Source organism: Giraffa tippelskirchi, chromosome 3 (genome assembly GCF_054371585.1).
Source record: "Giraffa tippelskirchi isolate mGirTip1 chromosome 3, T2T-mGirTip1v1.2.pri, whole genome shotgun sequence".
In the NCBI taxonomy this organism is placed as follows: domain Eukaryota; kingdom Metazoa; phylum Chordata; class Mammalia; order Artiodactyla; family Giraffidae; genus Giraffa; species Giraffa tippelskirchi.
In genome coordinates, this window is record NC_137277.1 from 32,543,931 (window position 1) to 32,561,599 (window position 17,669).

The 17,669-nt window shown below is 43.2% G+C and overlaps 1 protein-coding gene across 9 annotated transcripts in view; it reads right to left on the bottom strand.

Moving 5' to 3' along the window:
- The window catches only part of MAP2K4 (mitogen-activated protein kinase kinase 4), a 76,620-nt gene extending 67,388 nt beyond the window's left edge, over positions 1-9,232 (bottom strand). For 5 of the 9 annotated variants that reach the window (XM_081580688.1, XM_081580683.1, XM_081580687.1 and 2 more), the window contains exon 1: positions 9,059-9,232. Coding sequence is in view for 8 of the 9 variants with exons in the window: in XM_081580683.1 (XP_081436809.1) it covers positions 9,059-9,173 (115 nt within the window). In the remaining variant the exon portion in view is untranslated. Of the gene's footprint in view, positions 1-425; positions 459-9,058 lie in introns of all 9 variants that reach the window. The other 4 variants (XM_081580682.1, XM_081580686.1, XM_081580680.1 and 1 more) reach the window with 1 other exon arrangement.
- Positions 9,233-17,669: the final 8,437 nt, after the last annotated feature.

Sequence of the window (17,669 nt, forward strand, 5' to 3'; positions counted from 1 at the left end):
AGAGTACAGTTATACTGTATACTTTTTTGCACTCCAATCGTAAAAGTGAACTTTCCTCAACTTGGATTTAAATTGGCTATGTCCAAATATCTACGTACATCTTCCTATACAACTATATCCTATGAACGTATATTTTTCTAAATCTAGTAAATCTGTCTATGTCTATATACCTCTTTCTATACTTATATACATTTGAATACCTACATATGTTTCTCCTAGGTCAATTGTAAGTGAAAGCAAGAACAATTTACAATCAAGAATATAACAGATTTTTTTTTTTTATTTGGGAAACTAATGAAAAATGGAAGCTCTTTCAAAGTAAAATTGCTATGGTTGGTTAGTTGAAACAATAGTGGACACATTCCCAATACCAAGATGGATATGAAAAAAGTAAGTAGCATAGTATCATAAAACTTGTAGCTTACTTTGTGCCTTTTCACAGAAGTTTATCTGAAAGCCTAAAGTAAAAGAGATAAGTTCCAGTTCATTTACTGTAAATCAAACAAACCAAAATTAGAACATGACATTGCATTTTTATATTACATTCAAGAACAGTGCATAGCACATAACCTCCACCATCACAGAGATAACTATAACACAAGGACTTTCTTTAAAACCTCAGCTTTTTATGATGTAGGTGTACTTTTACAATTATATGGAACTGAAATCAAGTTCAAGTTATAAGAGTTACACTGTCTTTACCCTTACTTTTCACATCTATTCAATAAAAAGAACAGCTATTAGCCCTTAGAAGTTAATAGTAACTTTTAAGACAGTTTTGTCGATTTTTTTCAATCTACAAGTTCAGAACATATCACATTTTATTAACTCACATTACTGACTTGAAACTATTTGATTACTACCCCTGATTCGAAAGCTTTGGTAGTTGATAAATTGTGAAAGCTAAACACACATAGCAACTGTCTGCCAATGAGCTAACTTCAAATGGTAAGACAGTGAACTACTAAAGAGGTGCTGAAATTCTCTAAAGTAGGCCTGAAAAAAGACCATGTCCCTAGAAATAGTAAGTAGGACTATAGGAGTTACAGGAAGAAAACCTGTGAATTCTACTTAGATACATGAACATGTTTTCCAAATTCAATTAGGTCTGGTTATACCTTCCATATACATTTATACAGATGTAATTTTGTAAAATGCACCCAGTCAAATAAGCTGTTCAAAACAAAAGCCTTCCAAAATACAAATGAATATGTATTCATTTGCCCTCACAGTCTATTGGGTGAATTTCCAGTTTTCTTAGTGGTCTGCCTATACTTCTGTTTTTTATATTGCTTTGGGAAACAAAATGGAGAAATCAAATTTAGAATGAGTATCGCTCAGGTGTATTTATACAAATTCAATCAAAACTTGTAGGAAAAAGAGCCAGGACAAAAAAGGATTCTCTCTCCCATCCAGCTACCAAAATTCTTAGGATTTTAAGTTACAGGACTTCCTAATAGTGTAGTGGATAGGAAACGGCCTGCCAATGCAGGAGATAATGGGTTTGATCCCTGGTCCAGGAAGACCCCACATGCTATAGAGCAACTAAGCCCATGCACCATAATTACTGAGCCCCGTGTACTTTAGGGCCGCATGCCATAACTACTGAAGCCCACACATCTTAGAGTCTAGAAACACTCTTCAAGAGGTGGGGAAAAGGATTCTGTGGGTCTTATGAACCTAAGCAACTAAAAGCCAGCCAGCATCCCACCAGGCACAAGTCAGGAGGAATGGGAGCTGGCAGCAGGCGTTCTGGAAGCCAGCTGTGGAAAAGGAACACAGAGGAGCTCAGAGGCCCGTCTCCCACCCCCACCACTGCAAGAGGGAGGAGGAAGTTCACCTGCAGACTGGAGAGGAAGCTGGTAAAACACTGAAACAATCCGATAGTTAGTATTCTCTCGTTAGCTCTAAATACAGTCAGTAGTTGCTACTAGGTAGCAAAAAAAAAAAGGGGGGGGGGAGAAGAGGTGAACTGAACAGCAATATGAATGGAGAAAGGAGCAGGAAAAATAAATCTGAAAGGCATGTGAAGAAGAATGAGTCGGATCTGTATGGTTGTATAAAAATAACTTACAGGACAAAAGTATAACGAATAGGAAAAAATTTAAGGCATATGTAACTGGGAATGTTAGAAATGTCACAAATTACTCCCCGAACACATTAGAAGTTAAGTCTTTTAAATGCTAAAAAGTTATCAAAACTTGGAAGTTCTGTAATCAGTACAGAATCCATGCATGTAGCTAAAAACAGAGGGGGTAGAATTCTTGAAGTAAAACTACAGACTAACCTAGTTATGGATGAAGTGACCAGGTGAACAGATTCTAAGGACCCATACCTATATCCCTCTCTGCATTATTCTTCATTCAGAAAAGATCTGCTAACTGACCTGGGGTTTGTGGGCAAGCACGGGCTAAAGAAACTGGAACAGAAGGACTCCTTTTCCTTGAAATTCCATGTCATCTTACCAATGAAGTCAGATAAAAAGTTATGAGCTAAATCTTTCTAGACCTCTAAGACTACACATATATACATACATGTATACATATACAACACATATACACACACATATGTAGAGAGAGAGAATCTATATAGAGAGAGATTATATAAACATGGAGAAGAACCCGCCAAGGTCAGAGAATTGGTGCTTACAGTACAGATGAGGGAAAGCTTATGATGCTCAACGGGCAGGGCGGGGCCGAGGAAGCCACCACCGTCCTTGTTCAAGAGAAAGACGGTGAGAAAGAAATGGGGAGGAAAACTTCCAATATCCTCAACTTTATAAAAAGCAAATTTGCAATTGTTGTAATTAGTCCATTAATATTCATTCACATATGTTCAATTTTTGAGGTCTCACTTCTCACAAATTATGTCTAAATTCTGCCTTTCCATGCATATACTCTGAGCCCTGCATCTCTGACAGTAGTAGGTAGCAGCTGAATCCACTGCTAGTAACAGGTTAAATTTTCAAATCTTAGGTGCTGCACTCTTTAACTTAGTATCTGTACCCAGGGCCTTAATTTACTTGATCTCCTGCTTCAAATTTGAGTCCTTTTCATTTTATCTGGCTCAACCACGTTTCTTTTCACCAAATCTCAGACACCCAAGAATAAAATATAGAGATACACAGGGCAGGGTGCTAGCAAGCCCACAAAAGAAATAAAGGTGGTGGGGTGGGGGTGGGGGGCGGGTAGGGCAGGGGTCTAAGCAGTTGCCCACCTCCTCAGTAGCACCTTACCGTTTCCGGACACCCTGGATTCTAGAAATGCTGAAAAGGGATAATGACTACAGTACGAAGCCAACCTGACGTAAAGAAAAATACAGCTGCCTGCTTCCTGGGTCAGGCCACAGACCAAGTGCGGAAACCCTCCTACACGGCCCAAGACGCCGGCAGTGGGTCGCCTTGCAACTCCAACTTCAGAATTCTGGCGCAAGCCTTCAACTAACTGTAAAGTCCCTCACAGTACACCATGGCGGCTCTAACATCTAAGCACCTATCTAAGCCTATCCAGACCATGTATTTTCACTGTACTTAGACCGAGTTCCACAGATTTCCTGCTGGGTTACTTCCTTGAGTTTTCCTGACTTCACCTTTCTCAAACCGCAAAGGGACCCACCTTAATAGAGTAACTCCAGGTTATCTGCATCATCCAGAACTACTCACTCACCATCAACATTCAGGATCTTGTCAGTCCCCATATGCCCACCTCCTTTCCTCCCTGTGGCTGGTGACTACCTTACTGACTCCGGTTTTGTAACTAAGCACTGAAATACCATTTCGCCTCATGGTAGGAAGCCTAGGAAAGAAGAGCAAAGGCTGCCTGTCACCAGGTGGATTAAAACCCACTTTCACCAGGGCAAATCCCTCAGTTTAAATGTCTGTTCCCTTATCTAAGAAAGGGGACCATGCCCACCTACCCTTAAAGAGAGCTTATGAGCATCAACTTAAGAAAAGACAGTGAAAAAAGAGCTGTGATAACTGTTAGTTTCCCTTCCTGACTTTAAATCTGAATTATACTTCCTCAGATTGTATCATGTGGGCTGTCCAGATCTCCAAGTGACAGAGGTCCATCTGAATTATGTTCAATAGAGTTGATCTGATTTCCAGACCCCTAAAAATAAGAAAAACTCTATGGGCCCAAGTCAACCCAAGCTTCTCAAGTCAGGTAACAGAAATAGAATAGGAAAAGAGAAATTTACAAAAAAGAAACATGACTCAAAATACAGGGTTCTCTAATACACCACTTTAAACAAGTGTCAATACACACTCTGATAAGGGACATTAAGAAAACATGAGAAAATAAGTATCTTGAGAGCATTATGTTTTTCTACTTTCTTAAATTTAATACTAGGGTTACTCTCCTTTTTAAGGAACATAGAGAAACACATCACGTGCTTTGAGAGGGCACCAATTTCCTGAGCTGAGTTTTATTTTTCAGGTCATGTCAAATAATTGGTGAGAGAAAGTGTGTTCCAACACACTAGGAAAGGCAAGCGACTCCAAGGTTTGGAACCTTACCCCTGTGCACCATTCAGTTTTTTTAATTAGAATCAAGACACGCTCCTCTGGGAAATGGTAAAGACAGAAAGACAGTCAAATAGAATCACAATTAGGGCATTTCATACTAATTTTGTATACACAAATATTACTGGGAGAACAAAAGTATACTGATTCAAATTTTCACTTTTCCTCAACAGATATGTTGCATTACACTTGTAAGTTTTGTGTGTGTATTTGTGTTTTCTTTCTCTAAAATTTTTAACGAGGTATAATTGACATAACGTTCTATTAGTTTCAAGTATACAACTTGATTCAATGTTTGTACATATTGAGAAATGATCACCACACAGTGAGTCAAATTAACATTCATCATCGTACATAAAAAAAACTTTCCTGTGATAAGAACTTTTAAGATCTACTCTGTTAGCAACTTGCAAATATGCGATACAATATTATTAACTATGGTTGCTATATAGTGCATTATTTTGTATATTTTTGAAAAGCAGAATCAAGTTATATCTTTTCACTTAAATTGACATTTGTAAAATGTTCAGCTGAGAGTAAATGGGTAAGGAATGGGCTAGTCTATAAGTTTTCTGCTTTACAAACATACATGTTATACATGTATTATACATGTTATTAGAGATTCAAAGAAAAACTGCCTAGATAAGCACATTAACAGAATCAGAGGCACCTACAACATATAATTTATAACCATTTCCTGTAACAAGTACTTTACAGATGCCTCTGTTTTTCACACACACTTGCAGATTCTAACTATTCTAACCATTTTTTAAAAACTGACACTTCTCAGCTACCCAAGTAAAGTTTAAGATGCTTTATTTTCCCGTGCTTTAAGTTTTCCATAATAAATTTAACTTCTCGTTTTTTTAAATCTATTAATTTTTAAGGGACTACTAACTAAAGTATTTAACAAACCATGTTTAATAGCAATCCTTATATACGTATGTGTGCATGCAAGCTAAGTCGCTTCAGTCGTGTCCAACTCTTTGCGACCCTATGGCCTGTCAGCCTCCTCTATCCATGGGATTCTCTAGGCAAGAATATTGGAGTGGGTTGTCATGCCCTTTTCCAGGGGATCTTCCCGACCCCGGGATCGAACCTGTGTCTCTTAGCCTCCTGCATTGGCAGATGGGTTCTTTATCACTAGCGCCACCTGGGAAGGCCCTTTATATACATGTAGAGATTTTATAACTTTCAAAGCACTTTCATAAGCATTAATCTAATAATGTGATTCTCACAACAGGCCTGTAAGTATTATCTCTACTTTAACAAATGAGAAACAGATGAGCTCAGAAAAGGTCAGTAATTTTGCCAAGGTCACAGAGCTTGTACACAGCAGAGCAGTTACATGAACTTAGGAAGAATACTCATTGAGAACATTCTGAACAGAAATGCTCAATAATGAAAAATTGAAATAAACAGTTCACAGGAAAGGGTAGAACCTAATGATAATGAAGCTAAAGAAACTCCATGATGAGGGGTTAGGGACTCATCTGCTAATAATGAAAGAGACAATTAATTAGACCATAATAAGTAAGAGCATTGTTGCTATTAACAATGATGATGGCTAATATGTATTGATCACATACTTAACTGTATGTCAGGCCCACGCTGTATCTGCATTCTAGAAGTTCCTGTAAAGTAAGCTGTATTCCTACTTTCCAATGGTGAAACCGACACTTGGAAAGGTTAAGTATCTTGCCCAAGGTCACAGAATTTGTAAATCCTGATGAAGAGATTCAAGTCCAGGACTCCAGAGCTCTGGCTTAACTAAAGCATTATATTAAAAAACAATAATTCTCAACGGAGACCACCCCTGGGTCACAAACCTCAGACCATGAAAAACTGTGCAGAGTGATCCAGTGTCCAGCACAATGCTCATCACACAGATCGACCGCGATGTCTGTTAGATGACGTGTATTCCATGTGGCCCCTCAACTGAACCCCACTACTGGAATGAGCACAGTCATTAACAACTCCAGAGAGACAGTATTTTGGGGTGGCAACTGACCATGTTCGGGAGTGGTGGGGGAAGGAGTGGCATTTACCAAACAACCAAGGATCACAAGTTTGACCTAAAGCCAAAGATCTGGCAGGTGAAGGAGGGGAGGTGAGGCTCTAACATCGCAAGTCAAATGAAGATCCTACCCAGCTGCTTAAGCCCATGGTTTGTAACCTGGGTTGTACGAGAGAACATCCCGAGAGCTTCAAGTGCTTCTCTTCATTCTGAGTAATCGAGGTCGGTTCAAGAAGATATAACTAACAGGTTCCTGAATCAATCAAGGCTACACACAGCACTGACAAAAGAAAATTCATCAGGAGTTCAAAGAGGAGTCTTAAAGTCCTCCCTCTCCCTTTTAAACTGGGTTCTGCTTACTAGGGGCTTCCCCAGTGGCTCAGCAGTAAAGAATCTGCTTGTGTTGCAGGAGACTTGGGTTCAATCCCTGGGTCAGGAAGATCCCCTGGAGAAGGAAAATGGCAACCCACTCCAAGATCTTGCCTGGGAAATCCCATGGACAGAGAAGCCTGGCCCGCTACAGTTCATGGAGTTGCAAAAAGTCAGACACGACTGAGTGACTAAACAACAACAAAACTGCATATTAGAAAGGTCAGCTGACTGGATATCAAAACCCAGGGGTTGGTAGGAGAGAATGGTGAGCATCAGAGTAACTCCTAACCAAGACACTTTTCTCTGAGTTCCTGGAATACTCCAGCCTCTTTTCCACTTCTTGGAATCTCTACATGTACGGTTCCCTTTACCTAGAACCCTCTTCTTTATCACAAGTCATCTTACCAGGCAGGTCCTCTGAGATCATCTTATCAAAGCAGACTGCCCCCTCCCCTATCAAATTCTACCCCAGCCTGTTACTTTCATTACACTTTTCTCAATTAGCAGTTTTTCTTATTTATCTGCACACTGCCTTCCCTCCCCAATCCTACCTGAAGAAAAAGCTCCATCAAGAATGAGGCTTTCTGATTCACTCTTTTCTATAAAGAGCACTATGAGCTGGAGCACTATGCCTGGCACTAAACAGATGCTCAATAAATATTTTTTGGAAAATAAATGTTTACAGCTTTTTCAAACTATCAGCCTCCTACCCTCAGCCCCCCAAAACTTGCATACTTATAAGCTCTATAAGTCACTCGTTTTGGATATGCAATACAATCTTAAGTTGTCATTTTACTGTTTCATTTCACCACCACCAACTAGACTGCCCAACGGTAAGATCAGGAAATGCATCCTGTATTCATCTGTATACTGTGCAACACAGTGGCATCCAGGAACTAATTCAATTCCAATTAATCATCTGAGGGCCTGCAAAGAAAGTGTCCTCTCTGTTCCCTACATATATCCCAGGAGGAGGGGGACAGGGAGGTAAAAATGACAAAAATCCCCGTCTCTGCTTCCTGAATCGCACTCACATAAAACCCGAAAGACTCAATAAATGTCAAACCTAACTAGACACACGCGTAAGACATATCTCAGAGCCCTTTAGGTAAATGTTCATCAAAGAGTAACCATGGTCACACTGACCATGAAGGGTACCCCCACTGATTGTTAGCTACTGAAGAAGGCAAGTAGTTTGCGAAAGTTGTCAGGAGGATTTCTGAGATTCCCTGTTTTCGAAAATAATGTGACTGCTCAAAATTCCCCAGTAAACTCAAGGAAACGGTCCCTGATGGGCTGGGGCCTAGTATTTTTTAACAACATCGCCAGTTAAGAGCTACAGAGAGCTCACAGGCGTTCCCGGTGGGGTAAGTCACTGATCAGGAGGGCAGCTCCAGGTGCGCAGCCCCGTCGCAGACTCACTCTTGACCCCCGCCTTTCGAGGTCCTGGACCTCTCCCTTTAAACCCAACTCCCGGTTTTATTTATTTATTTGGTCCGCACGCAACGCTAGCCCGAAACAAATCACCGCTCCCGGGCCAAGGGCTGTCTCGTCACCTCTCACAGGTGGCACAGGCCGGAGTCACGGAAACCCTGCAAAAGTTTGCAAACCGAGGGTCCAGAGGGCCCGCGCGAAGCGCAGAGGTCAGCGCGGCAGCCGGGCTCGGCGGCGCCCGCGGGACCAAAATGGCCCTGCGCGGGCCCCACGGCGGCGGGGAGAGGGCCGGGGCGCCGCCGAGGGGCGCGGGGCCCGGACGCCGACGCCGCCCTCAGCGGCCAGGACCGCAGGCCAGGCCCGGGCGCCTCCAGCCGCCGCCCGGCCGCGCGTTCCCGGAAAGGCGGGCGGGGCGCGCCAGGTAAGCGGGGCCGCGGCGGGGCGGCCGCGGGGGCGGGTCAGACTCTAGGTGGGCCCGGCGGCCGGAGGCGGGGGCAGCCCCGGGCCGCGCGGGCGCGGGTGGAGGCCGCGGCCCGCCGCCGGGAGCCAGGCCGAGCCCGGGAAGGCCGGGGAGGAGGGAGGCTGGCCGGCGCGGGCGGCGCGGCCGCTTCCTCAGCCGGGTCCGGGGGCGTCCGCGGCGCGGAGACAGGCCGCGACGACGCGGACGGCCGAGCTGGGGGGGGCCGGGGTCTCGGCGCCGCCGCCTTCCTTACCCTGCATGCTGCTGACGGCCGGGTGGCCGGGAGCCGGGGACCCCGCGGGGCCCGGGGTACCGCTGCCGCCCCCGGAGCCGCCGCCGCCGCCGCCGCTGGGGCTCGGAGCCGCCATTGTTGGGAGTGAGGAGCCGAGCGGCGCCGCGGCGGCTGCAATGCAGCAAGCTCGGCCTCTCGCACGGCCGAGGGGCGTGGCCAGCACCGCCTTGGTCCCGCCTCCGGGCACGCCCCCGGCACGCCCCCGCCCGCGCCTGACGCCGAGCCGCACCAGATGCGGAGCCGCAGAGCCACTCAGGTCGCCGGTGCCTGGCCCGAGAGGCCGGCAGAGGTCCTGCTCCGGGGCTGCTGGCCCGCTGAGGGGCCTACAGCGGTCTGAGAGTGTGTGCATCTGGGAGATAAAAGGGTACATACTTGTTATCATTCCCACAGAGGTCTGTGACCCCGAAAGTTCAAGAAGCCCTTGTTGGAATCTCAGAATTTAAAATCAGAATCTTAAAACTGAAACGGGGTCACAGAGATCATGCTTCTTGTCCAATTCTGACATGGCACTTCCAGAGGGGAGTTGACTCGAGCTATGGAGCTCCTGTTAGGCCCTCCCTAACTAACACCTCAACCCTCTACACTGCCAAGGGAGATCCTAGAGAATGCTACTGAAAGTTCTACTGATGGACCCACCCCAAGAAGATCAAATCACAATCTATATTTTAATAATATCCCCAGGTGATTTGCGTGCACATTAAATTTGAAAACAGTATCTTCAGCACCCAAGCTTCCTAACCTCCCCAAATACGTGTGTGTGTGTGCGTGCGCGCGTGCGTGCTCAATCGTGTCTGATTCTTTGTGATCCCAAAGACTGTAGTCTGCCAGGCTTCTCTGTCCATGGGATATCCCAGGCAAGAATACTGGAGTGGGTTGCCATCTCCTTCTCCAGGGGATCTTCCCGACCCAGGGATGGAACCCATGTCTCTGAAGTCGGCTGCATTGGCAGGCGGGTTCTTTACCACTAGGACCACCTCATCATCTGTATCACCATCTGGCTTCCCAGGTGGCTTAGTGGTAAAGAATCTGCTTGTCAATTCAGGAGACACAAGAGACAAGAGTTCAGTCCCTGGCTCGGGAAGATCCCCTGGAGGAGGAAATGGCAACCCACTCCAGGATTCTTTGCTGGAAAATCCCATGGTCAGAGGATTCTGGCGGGCTCAAGTCCACCGGGTCGCAAAGAGTTAGGCACAACTGAGCCCCTGAACTCACACATCACCACATTCCCCTGAATACACATTGGGTTCTCTCCCTCACCTTCTCTACACCTTATAAGACCAGCTATAGAAATATGTAATTTGTATATGAATTACATAAGATGGCAACCTCATAGAACAAAATCAGGTTTCTTTCAATGCTTGGCACAGACTGATTTTAGGAAGGTAGCCGCTAAAAAGAAAAAAAAAAGTCCGTTGTGAGACTAGGGGCTTGTGGACCAACAGAAATGTAATTGAAATGGTAAGGTATGGATCTCTGGGCAGAGGTATGTCTCGCCTATACATAGAATGACCAGCTATACAACATACCAGGTAATCTGAACTGTGGAGCCAGATGATTCCTGCCCTTTGGAAGTATTGAGCAATCTGTACCAGGACATCCTTCCAACAGACCTTATCTCTGCTGGAACTTCCTCCTAGCATATTGGTAATCTGTCCTCCATCAACAGAAACCTGCCTTCTTGCTCTGAAAACCACCCTCAGCCTTGATTGCTCACAGTGGGTACAGATAGGGCTTGTGGTTTAGTTGTCCAGTCGTCTCCAACTCTTTTGCAACCTAATGGACTGTAGCCTGCCAGGCTTCCCTATCAATAGGATTCCCCAGGCAAGAATAATGGAGTAGGTTGCTATTTCCTCCTCCAGGGGATCTTCCTGACCCAAGGATTGAATGTGCGTCTCCTGCATTGGCAGGCAGATTCTTTACCACTGAGCCACCTGGGAAGTCCCAGAGATAGGGCTTAGGGAAAGTTAAGTGAAGGCAAATAGAAGGTGAGAGCAGGTGGGTGTGCTTAAGTGGAGAGCCTCGCATTTCCAGCCCTCCAGAACTCTCCTCCAAGGGCCTGGCAGACGAGCAGTATCTCCAATTCCAGGTCATTATAAACATTGCCAAATTCCCATCTGGGAATCAGTATACCAGCTTGCTCTTGCTAGTCCTGGGAAATCCTAATCAGAAGCTAGAAGGAAACTCCCCCATCCAGGCTGTTTAGCCCAGAGTGAAGGCTAAATACTCTATTGGCATCCTTGGCATGGTGCTGATGGGAAGAGAAGCAACAAAGGACAGAGAAAAGGACAAGCTGAGGCTCCCTAAACTCTCTTCTTTGGAGGTACAGAGTCGAAGATGGCTTTCTTTTCTTTGAGGTTTATATTTTAGTACCCGAAGAAGTTAGTATCAAAAATCAAATGAAATTCATCTCTCAAAACTTGCCAACAATTAGCAAAGACTGATGGGAAAAAAAAAAATAGGGACCTTGTCCCACCTCCACCTTTGTGCTAATTTTGCATTTCCATTGACTTGCCCTTTTTAACATACAGGGAAAAGGCATCAACAGCCTCATAGTTTTCTGGCAAACAATCCAAATGTCATCATCAGACTCCAAATGAAGGGTTACTGACACCAAACAGTTCTATTTGAGCAATTTTCTAACACTTTATTCCAGTACCTACCAGTAGGTTTCACAACCAGTTCCTGGGGTCTAAATGTCACTGTTGTGTATGTTATCTCATTTTTCACTTGAAATTCTTTGGGTCTTGGAATGGTACCAAGAAATGGCTTGGAGGACTTCTCATCTTCCCACCCCCATAAGTACCACAAACATCTCTCCCCTATTCTTTGCTGTGGACCACTGATAATACTTACAGTCTTATGTAAAGTGTTACTAGCCCCCTTTTCCAATTATACATATTTCTCTAATAGAAACTTAAGAAAAACATTGACCTCATACAGTTTAATGAACTTGAATAAGAAAAATACATGCAACAAATAAACCTAAAAGAAAACATTCAAACTAGGAAATTCATTCAAGAAAGTTGAATTAAAAGAGTAAATATATTGTGGAATATAAGATGATACAAATGAACTTATTTACAAAACAGAAATAGACCCACAGACATAAACATTTATGGTCACCAAAGTGGAAAGGGGGTAGAGGAGCAATCAATTAGGAGTTTGGGATTAGCAGATGCAAACTAGTATATACAGAATGGATAAACAACAAGGTCCTATGTATATATAGACACAAGCTCCCATTAGTTTGAAGAAAGGTTGCCTTTACCTGAACTCAGTTCATTTATTGAAAATCATTCTCTCCCTGATCTTGTCTTAACTCTTAGATAAAGATGGCACCTGATAGCTCACAAAACATAGGTACATTCCAATATCAATTTTGAGTTGCAAGACTTTCACATAATACTGCATCAAAATTTGTTATAAAGAGCTAAAATTTCATAAAGAACTAGAATTTTACCACTTCTTATCTGTTTTATTCATCTTTCCTTTCTCCATGTAAGTTGCTGGGCAACAGGATTTGGAGAAAGTCTATTGATAATAAACCTTTGGTAGCTTATGAATTGTGAATATTATGAATGTAATATCCTAAATGAAAATTATTTAAATGTAGCTAAATTGAGAATGATAGCTATCCTTTTGTTGTTGTAATAAGAATTCTTTTATAAGTAACAAAATATTACTATATGTTTATATTCTTGTAAGCAGCTTCATTTAAAAATTAATCAGAAACAAATTACGTTTGAAAAGTCTGTCTTATAAAGAGACATGTCTTTTTCCTTACATATTCTATTTTACTTACACAAAATGTTTCTTTTTTTCACCCTGTTGAACAGAAAAGAAATGTACCAAGTTTGTGTTCTCTGCTCAGATTCTACTTGAATAGCAATGAATTACAAGGTACATAGATGATAAATCTTGTAAGAATTTATTCAGTGAACATTTTTTACTAGAACAATAGAGTAAAATTTTTCATAGAACATCTTTACTTAACAGTCTTTATTGGTTCACTTCAAGTCTGAAAATAAAGTTTTGTTAAGCTACCCTCCCATTTCTCTCTGGTGATTCTAACCTATTCTTGACAGGTACTACTCTAGAGCTCTCACCCTGTTTTTGGTCTTTTATGCCTTATTAAATCCAAGCCACAAGTGCAGTCAAAGAAAAGGGAATATTCTTTTAATCATTTCAATCCTAAAGGGAATCCACCCTGAATGTTCACTGGAAGGACTGACACTGAAGCTGAAGCTCCAATATTTTGGCCACCTGATGCGAAGAGCCGACTCATTGAAAAGACCCTGATGGTGGGAAAGATTGAAGGCAAAAGGAGAAGGCAACAACAGAGGATGAGATGGTTAGATGCTTAGCATCACCAACTCAATGGACATGAATTTGAGCAAACTCCGGGAAATAGCGGAGGACAGAAGTCCATGGGGTCTCAAAGAGTCGGGCACAACGAGTGAACAACAACAAACTACTCTTCCTGATGTTACATATATAAACCATATTTTAGCAGATTTTTTTTTTTCCCTACCATCTCATGAGTCTGTGTGTTAGAATTCAGGAATTTATTTTTAGACAGTTTGGTATAGTTCAGTGGTTTTCAGGAAGCAAAATTAAAGGATTTCTTGTTTCTTTCCCTCTCAGACATGCTGGATCAAGGAGACATGATCTTAAAAGCTCAGGAGTGTATGACGACACAGAGATGGGTAGCATCTGGTGATGGAAAGGATGCTCCAGGGACCTCTGGGGGACCCACATCATTGCTTCATCAGCTCCAAATGATGCCACTTAGAGGAAAAAAGAATGTAAAAGGCATTTGTATTCAAAGTGAAAATTTCAAAACTTGTGCTTGCCAAATGAAATATATGCTTCCAGCTCCTGGTTTGGAGGGTCCATAGCAGCATAAGAGGCAAGAAGGGATCATGGGTAAAATCCTGCAAGCTTTAATGAATACACTCTACGCCTGATTCTTGGTGACCATGCTTCTTCCAAGATGAGGTTATGTTCTGTGCCTTTGGTTATGTGCTGCTTCTTTTGCACCTCTCCATGGGCAGCCTGAATCTCTCTTCAATGGCTCTCCAAGTCTTCCTGAAATAGACTACTGCTGCCAATTAATATTCTCTGTGTTCTCCTAACACCACATCATGAATACACTGCACTCTGGAAAGTAGCTTTTTGTGTGTTTTCTTTTAAACCCCAGTGTCTGGTTCATCCCAACCCTTTTCTCTCCATGTGTTCCCTGACGTTCAGACCCCTCGTGCTAATTAGCAGTGACAGATGACTCACCCATCTTGCTGGCTCCCCAGAGGAAGAAACGCTTGCTTCTTTTATTGATCTCGAGCCCTTCAAGAGTCACCACATGCTCCTGGAAGCTTCCGTTAGAGAGAGGAAAGTTCAATCTGAAAACCCTAGTGCAGACAGAAGCTTGGCTTGGGCAGTGGTCCAGCCTCCCTCACATCCGACAGCAGGGACAGATGGGCCTCCCACTGCTCCATGATGGTGGAGTTTTCAGGAACCCTGGCCATCAAGAAGAAGGAAATGTCACAGATTCAACAAGGGCAGGAACAGGCTGCCCAAAGCCTGCAGGATCATCAGCTCAGCAAGGGATCAAGCAACCTGAACTGAAGGAGGCCCATTGGGGATAGAAGTGACCATGTGGAAAGTGGAAGTCAGTAACGAGGGTTAAGGTGAGGCACCTAAAAGACCAAAGGAGAGTTCTGGATGGTAGAATGTTTGAGGGAGTCTGAAGCCTCTTGGTCAATCTCTCTAAAATTGCTAACCAGATAGAACCCTCCAAGCTTTAAAGGGCCCCTGGTCAGTTAATGGGATAAAGAATCATCTATGTATCAAAGAAGCAAACTAAGTCAGAAAGAGAACAAATACCTCATGATATCACTAACATGTGGAATCTAAAATACAGCACAAATCAACACATGTATGAAACAGAAACATACTCCCAGACATAGAGAACAAACTTGTGGTTGCCAAGAGGGAGGAAGGTTGGGGAGGGATGGATTGGGAGTCTGGGATTAGCAGATGCCAACTAGTATATATTGGATGGATAAACAAAGTCCTACTGTTACAGCACAACGTACTATGTCCAACATCCTGTGATAAACCAGAATGGAAAAGAATATGAGAAAGAATGTATGTGTATGTATAACAATCACTTTGCTGTACAGCAGAAGTTAACACAACATTGTAAATTAACTATATTTCAATAAAATTGAAAAAAACCCACAAAAAATAATCTATACAGTTCAGAAGCTTTCCAGATCTGTACCTGAAGGCAGGAGTTCTTTTCCTCACATCAACAAAAGATAGATTGACGTTACAGAGACTCTTGATGACATTGAGACCCTGGCATTCAGTAAAATTTAGGCTCTGTGGTTGAAACCCTATCCAGAGCATGAAGATAATTTTCAGTGATGTGTAATATCATACAGTATCCTACCAAGTACTTTACAGAGTTGCTTAGTAGCCACATTTCATCAAAAATTGCTTAATTAGCAGATGGCATTGAAAAATGAATATGTTCTGCCAATGATGTACTTTTTCTATTTGGAAGGTTTGTAACGTTTCTTTATTTCATTTCTGAAAACCTTTAAAACTAAGTGCTGGGGGAAAAAAAAACTAAAGTTAGAACCAGACTTGAAAAAAATCTCTGTGTAACTAGAGTATTAAACCAATATTTGCTCACATAATGAGGACTATCAAATCTCATTTTAAATGGGAATTTTATTCAATAAGTAAAATAAATATTTTGAAATATTACTTCTTCATTCTTATATCTGTCTTTCTTAACTGTTATATTCACATGTTTTATTATATAGAATGTGTAGGCAAAATAATACATGTATGTTACTTATTAATAAATACATATACAACTAGTGGCTCTCTAACCTCAAAATAGTTTTACTGGTGAAGAGTGCTTGATCAAAAAGGTGTAGTGACCACCATTCTAAACCAGGGTTTCTGAGATGTGGCTACACATCAGACTCATACATAGGGCACATTAAGCCAGATTTCTTGCCTTCTCTGATCAAATGCTCTGAAGTGGGGCCTGGAAATACAATTTTTTAACAAACTGCCAAAATGATGCTTTTGGCAGTGGTCTAAGGAGAAGCCTTACAATACACAATTAATAATCAATAATTTTAAGCATAATAAAAAATAATTGTTTCTTAACTCATACTTCAAGAAACTAACTGACCTAGTTAGCTGCCAAAACTTTGGGCAGGAATGATGATCCTATACCACAAGGAGCAATTTGCCAGTTTATAAAGAAATTATTAAACTGCCAAGTATCACTTCCTTATTAAGAACCATCTACCAGAGTAAGAGTTTTCAACCTGAAATTCATGAGTTCCAAGAATGCACTTCAGCGTTCTGTGAACTCCCCGAATTTGTGTGCAAAATTTTCTGTGTAGAGATGTGTGTGCATTTTCCTTGGGAACGGATTTATAGCTTCCATCAGATTCAAGAGGGCTCTGTGACCCAACTAAAGCTTCCAAATTACTGTTATGTTCCTTGGATGTTGATCAGCTAAAAACTAACATGTTGAAGATAGAAATCCATCATCCCCCCCTTTCCAAACCGGCTCACCTCTTGACTTTCTTAGAAGCAAAGCACTTTGGCGTTGGGAGTAACACCCTATGCAAGTGTCACTCTAAATGTCTCTGACAAATTGCTACCATGCTCTGCCCAGGAAGTCAAAAAACAGCATTGTTATACAAGTCAACTTCAGAAACTCCCACCTGGGTTAAGCTGAAATAGTAGTTTTCACACAGTGGATTTCGCTCAGGCCCTGGGTCCTAGAAAAACACACAGGATGACTGAGTGGTAGAGTGCAGGATGACCTGGAAGTGGACAGTTGTTATCCCAGTTAGAAGTGACTTGGAAGGAGGTAGGGGTAGAGGATGGAGAGAGGAAAGGTGTCGGAGAGATGGACAAGGTGGCAAAATCCTAGGACTTGGAGATTATTGTCAAGTGGAAAGGGAAGAAGGGGAGGGAGGAGGCAAGGAAGACATCACCTTGAAGGAGTGAGAATGGGGGTGGAGTGGAGAAGCAAGGGGCAGACAGACAAGACGAGGTGGGAAGAGAACTGCAACACTGAAAGGGGAACAGTGGAAGAAGAGAGCCGAGGAAACGCCGAGTCAGTGAGAGCTGGAGAAGCCTGACAGAGAAAGATCAGGGCAAATCAAACGCCCCCGGGAGTTCTAAGTGAGGTGAGGACCACAAGGAGGAGAGACTGCGGTTAAGAGCCGGGGTTAGGGACCGAAGGTTCTGGGAAAGACACGAGAACGACTTCTGCATCCCTCGTACTGCTTGGCCCAGTGCCCGACCAGACCTGGGGTTCACTAAAGGTCCAACTGAGGACTGAGCCACCGCACGGATCTCAAATGAATGAGAGACCCGCCCGCTGCGTGACGCACAGCGGCCTCAGAGGCGCGAGCGGGGCGGGGGCTACCCGGACAGCCAATCACAGCCTGTGCATCAGCCCCGCCCCCGCCCCGCCCCGGCGCCCTGCCCCGCCCCGCCCCGTCGGACCCTGAGTCGCGCGCAGCCGCCT